Below are 6,000 nucleotides of genomic sequence, written 5' to 3'. Positions count from 1 at the left end.
CATTAATGCTAAGGTGCTAATTGCTGTGGTAACACGACCCGCCCCGACCTATATGCAAATCCGAGGCGAATCATGTGGTTTGATTACTAAAAGTCATAATATAAACTTAATTTAGGAACATATAAAAATGAATTCAGGCCTCTACTATATTCATTTAATAACATATGTATCTCATTTGAAAACATATACAAACTCCTCACACTTAACATCTCACTATATACACATACATCATGCATATTTACATATGAACATAAACGTGCTCAAAATACAAGTGATGCAGTAATGCATGTCATGGCTCTCAATTGATTAAAAATTGGACTATACGAAATCCAACAGAAATTTGGAGAAATAGGGTAAATAGGAAAATAGTTAGTTTGTGGCTCGGTGACTGGATATAATATATATATATATATAGAGTAGTTTTACAATCCAGTATCCGGGATTGGAGTTATAATCCGGGAGACAATTTGTTGCCGTCGGATCAAATCCAACGGCAACTTATATTTTAATTTCAAATATTGATTCCAACATAAGGGCCCACATGCAGACTTTTATAATTTTTAATATTAAAAAAATAAAGTTGCCTAATAAATTTTTAGAGAGAGAACTGATATTCCCCATCGGTTTCTTCATCACTGCTTTTCAGAATCTGAATATCCTCTCCATTTCATTCCTCCAAGACTTCAAATTTCTTCTCTTTTTACTCAATTCCAATTGACCCATTTGAGTTTTTAACGATCAGAACCGAACCGGGGGGGGTTAAAGATCGGTTCTTTTGCGACTTCTAAGGCTTCCTTTTAATCTTTGGATCTGGATATGAGGGGTTTCAATGATTGGGCTGTGACCGACGCAGTGTGACCGCAGGTGAGTTGAGCGATGGCGAAGGGGCGAATGAAGAGGGAAAAGGAGAGCCACAAAAGAAGGGATTGGAAGGGCTCGCTGCTTTCGAAGAAGAAGAAAGCGAGAAAAATGAGAAACGAAGAGTCTGTAAAGGCGATTAAGAGAGAAAGTTTTGTGAGTTTTTGATGGATGTTGATGCCTGACTGGAGTATGGAGATCCTGCTCCAGCACTTCTCTGTAGTTGCCGGTGAAGGAAAGTTAATAGCAAAGCTCACCTGATTGATTTACTAAAATCAGATGGATCATGAACTCGTTGTTTTTTATGTTCTCAATATTAATAAAATTACAAAGTTTGAGATAAACCAAAAAAAAAAAGAATTACGGCGGCAACATCGGCAAGAAATGGTGACAAAATGGAAATCAGTGTGCATGTGTAATCATGTGCTTGTTTTATTCCTTTTTCCCCCTTGATTTAAGTTGTACTAAAATGGATAATGAAAAAGTGGAAATCCCAAATGGTGATTTGTTAGTATCAGTTCTTTTTGGCTTTAGTCAGATGATGAAGAATCCGGGGAGGGAATATCAGTACTCCATTTAAAAGCAGCTTTACTTTTTAATATTAAAAATTGTAAAAGTCTGCATGTGGGCCCGACTGTTGGAATCAATATTTGAAATAAAAATATAAGTTGCCGTTGGATTTGATCCGACGGCTACAAATTGTCTCCCGGATTATAACACCAATCCAGGATACTGGATTGGAAAACTACTATATATATATATATATATATATATAAAGTAATGCACTAGTGTAGTAGTGCTTATACATAATCATATTACATAACTCTAGTGAACACATTACATGACCAAACATACATATATTATATACATGACAAAACTATACTAAATAGAACCCAAGGGAAATAACTCTTAAAACTCGCTAGAATCATCATCGCAAGAGTAGAGCAGGGGAAAAACCTCTCAATCCCAGCAAAATTTAACTACATCACACGAGTAGAGGAACCTAACTCTCAATTCACATGCGCAGAGCCTATAAGGGAGGGTACACATATGATGATTAGCAATGACATCTCATGACTCAATCAAACATATATTATGTGTACATATAATCACAATATGATATTAAATCATACTATCTGACATAAATGCTTCACAAAATACATAATAGTAATAATAGTATCCACTCACAACTCTTGTTTCACTCTAGGGTTTGTTAGGGCTCTTGTGGGTCTCTGGATTCTTGGATTTCTATAAAAATACAAGGTTAAAAAATTAATGATTAGAAATGATACAAAAACTTATATGATGTAAAATAAAACATAACTAACTACTTAAAATTCATGAAAATATTACCCACTAACTCCCTAAATGTAGATCTAACTATCCAATTATATTTCCCATAATATTTCCCTCAATTCCACTTTTCAAATTATTTTCCACTCACAACTTCTTAATTTTCTTTTTCTCCTTTTCCTTTCTTTTCCTCTTTTCCCAACTCTCGGCTTCTTTCTTTTCTTTCTACTTTTATGTTTCTTTTCTTTTCTCTTCTCTACTTTCCCATTTCTCTCCCATTTCCTTTGTTTGTTCTGGGTGCTCCAATTTGATAAAATAAAGCAGCTGTCAAAATTTTGCATTTATAGAGCGACCGAACGGCCACCGAATGCAAGCAAGCAGCTCCCACTTTATATAAGCACTGCTTGAAGCAAGCAAATAACTATATTACATTATAATACTGTAACGATTCTCTTACTAAGCAGTATATATTTTTATTTTATTTTATTTTATTTGTGCATATATGATGTTGCATTTATCTGCCTATAATTGGCATATAACTAGTTACATTATGGACTTGCATGTGTTAATATGAGCATACCACGCGATTAGTATTTTGCTCGGTACATTTGTGCCGCTCTTAGACACTTGGGTGGTCAGTGACACTACGACTATTTTTTCTCTATATTAATGCTCTTTGCGAACATGAGGCCCAACATGTCTTAAATGAGTTACAATGTCTCATATTTCTTTACTTGTAACGAGACTTTTCTTTATGCTACTTCTTATTTTGATGAATCGTTTTGCTTTGAAATGGAGAAATATGCTCGATGATTCGCTTGCTTCCTTGTTCAATGATTTGTTTTTTATTGAGAATAAGATAAATTCGCCAGCTTTTAATTTTGATAACTCACTTTGTACTGAGACAACGATAATTCACTTGCTTCTTTTTAAAAAAATTTCTTTTTGATTGAAATTATGAAAATTTCCTTTGATTTGAGAAATTTATCTAAGAATAAGATCGGCAAAAACAAATAGAAAAAAGAAAAATTCGAGCATTAAATTTTCATTGGGAATATATCATCTTGGTTGAAACGGGCAATCAACTTCCTCACTTTCAATCAAAGGAACAAATTCCTTTAATTAAGCCAGCTAAGTATATGCCATATTCTTAATAGTTTATACGAAGAAATATTATGACCTTTGGCTAAGCATCTTTCTATTACAAGTTATGCGGAGACTTTTAATTCACACATAGCGTAGCTTGTGCTTGGGTAGAGAAAATTAAAAATTTGGTCCGCTGACGAAAGAGTTGGTGGGTTTTATCCCCCTTTTTTTTTTTTTGTGCGTATGTCCATGATCTAATTTTTTATTAGTTTTAATGCTGACTAACAAAGACAAGTTTACAGATGGAAAATAACTATGTTAAGAGTTAAAAGCTGGTTGTTAGGTATATGTCTACTTTTCCATTTTTTGTGTCATCTTACACTAATTTATCAAGTTGGAATTGAAATAAAAGCAATTATTAAAGCAAAGATGTAGAAAAGTTGAAAACTTTTAAACTACTATTAAAAGCGGAGCATGTCGGAAAGAAATTATCTTCCAAGAACCTTTTTTTTTTTTTAAAAAAAAAACATATTCACATATACACAATTATTCCATTGTATATATTATACATGAAATATATGTGAAAACCTTCAAATTGATCAGGCATATTTATCGTTTTATTCTAAATTAAAAGGTACATAGACATCAGAAAAGTAATTTTTCTCTTTTTCTAAACCAAATATCCTTTCCACTTCTAATTACAAGTTCTCTTTTTCCTTTTTTATTTTTTTTAATTTACCTGTGAAATCACTTTCAACTACTCCATTGTGATATCATTGCCAACACGGCCAAATATTCGACGAAGGATCTAATTTTTTTAACGTTCAGGAATCAGGGGTAAAATCGTAAGTCAGAACAAAAGTTTTCTCTTTAAAACACCGCCCGACAGATTGAACGCCCTTGCTCAGTAATTGCTCTGTAAGCTACACGCGAAGTCCAAAACAAAGCAAGAAGGTAAAGACCGGGACCATGACCGCCTCCGTGTCTGCGCCTATGGCGTCTGCTGCGGATCAGCAGTATGTGACTGCGAAGACGTCGGTGTGGTGGGACATAGAGAACTGCCAGGTGCCGGATAACCGTGACCCTCACACGATAGCGCAGAACATCAGCTCCGCCCTGGTCAAGATGAACTACTGTGGTCCCGTCTCCATCTCCGCCTACGGCGACACCAATCGCATCCCCGCGTCTGTACAGCACGCGCTCTCCAGTACTGGGATTGCTCTCAATCACGTCCCCGCCGGTATATCATTTTTCACTCTATTTTTTTTTTTTTGGGTTGAGAATTTTTTAATTTATTTTATTATGAATGTGACTTCGATGATGAATCTCCACTTTGACGGTAGAATTTTATACCAAAAAAGATTGGTTTAATTTGTTGATTGATCGATCCCTGATATTTGATTTTGCTTCAGAATTAATGGATTGAAAGCTTTTTTTTTTTTTTCTTTTTGGCTTGTGTTGTATGATGTTAACTGACTTGTTAAAGAATGAAAAAAAAAAAAAAAATAGGTATTAAAGATGCGAGTGACAAGAAGATTTTAGTTGACATGCTATTTTGGGCAGTGGACAATCCTGCTCCCTCGAATTATCTGCTGATATCCGGAGACAGAGATTTTTCTAATGCTCTCCATCAATTGCGTATGAGGAGGTATAATATTCTTTTGGCACAACCACACGAGGCATCAGCACCACTTGTTGCAGCAGCGAAGAGTGTATGGCTTTGGACGAGCCTTGTAGCTGGAGGACCCCCGCTTCCTAGTGGTGAATCTTTGCTTCGTACTGGTGATTTCGCTACTTTTAACCCTGAAAATGAACCTGTTCAAGCAAGCCGACCAATGGGAAACACAAATACTGGAAGAGTTGGTGATACAAAATCTAAAGGTAAACACGTAAACAAGCGCACAAATCAGCCTAGCATATCTAGAGCTGCAAGTACACCAGTGGGTAATGGAAATAATTCCAGAAGAAGTTTTCGGAATCAGCATCCTTTGCCTTCGAGGCCATATCACTTCCCTATGCAACCAAATTTTCCTCAGGATAATTTTCTACCTCATAATTCTCACAACCATGGTTTCCGCCCCATGCCTCCCAAACCGACTGGTTTGGATTATCCCATGTATCCCGAACCGACTGGTTGGGATTAGAGAATGTAGAAAGGAAGGTAATTTAAATTTTATTTTTATTTCCATTGTTTGTTTGGACAAAATATATAAGAATTTAATTTTCATTAAAATTTAATATCCTAATGTAGAATTTGAATTCTACAGCAAGTAACAAAGAATTTAAATTCCTCTTATGTTGGAAATTTAAATTTTTAACTTCTTTAATGCCATTAATAATTATTATTTATAGTTTTATTTTATTAATTTAATATTATAAAAAATTATATATTAATTAAATTTAATAAATGATTTAAGATACTTAACAAAATAAATAAACTTATTTATTTATTTAATATGAAAATATAAAAATATAAATTAATTGTCACCGGACCTCTGCCAGATGTTGCCGGAAAGTCATCGGAACTTTGCCGGAGGTCGCCGGACCGCCGCTGCACATCTCCGGAACTCTGCCAAACGTCGTCGGACGTTGTCGGAAAGTCGCCGGACATCACCGGAAAGTCGCCGGACCACCATTATATATATATAAGATTATATTTCATTACTAATATAAATAGTTTAATATTTAAAATAAAGGATAAATATTTTAATTATAATTCAAACCAAACAATGAAATCTAATTTCACTACTCTCCTCCACTCCT

General features: G+C 34.6%; 1 protein-coding gene across 2 annotated transcripts; it reads left to right on the top strand.

Moving 5' to 3' along the window:
• Nucleotides 1-4,156: 4,156 nt before the first annotated feature.
• On the top strand, nucleotides 4,157-5,403 carry LOC18040822 (meiosis regulator and mRNA stability factor 1). 2 transcript variants are annotated; one of them, XM_006432145.2, is made up of 2 exons: nucleotides 4,157-4,477; nucleotides 4,801-5,403. In XM_006432145.2, exons 1-2 carry the CDS (start codon nucleotides 4,207-4,209, stop codon nucleotides 5,379-5,381), a joined length of 852 nt encoding a protein of 283 aa, XP_006432208.1. In that variant the 5' UTR covers nucleotides 4,157-4,206; the 3' UTR covers nucleotides 5,382-5,403. The 2 variants fall into 2 exon arrangements, with proteins under 2 accessions (XP_006432208.1, XP_024040356.1); XM_024184588.1 differs by having other exon boundaries at nucleotides 4,747-5,403.
• Nucleotides 5,404-6,000: the final 597 nt, after the last annotated feature.

This window comes from Citrus clementina, unplaced genomic scaffold (assembly GCF_000493195.1).
Source record: "Citrus clementina cultivar Clemenules unplaced genomic scaffold, Citrus_clementina_v1.0 scaffold_5, whole genome shotgun sequence".
In the NCBI taxonomy this organism is placed as follows: domain Eukaryota; kingdom Viridiplantae; phylum Streptophyta; class Magnoliopsida; order Sapindales; family Rutaceae; genus Citrus; species Citrus x clementina.
The sequence above is the reverse complement of the archived record's forward strand: the minus strand, read 5'-3'. Positions and strand labels throughout refer to the sequence as shown.

Bases quoted from the DNA above. Each gene is read 5' to 3' on its own strand.
- LOC18040822 (XM_024184588.1), top strand. From the start codon at position 4,207: ATGACCGCCTCCGTGTCTGCGCCTATGGCGTCTGCTGCGGATCAGCAG. The intron at 4,478-4,746 runs GTATATCATTTT...AAAAAAAAATAG, and splicing joins TCTCAATCACGTCCCCGCCG to GTATTAAAGATGCGAGTGAC.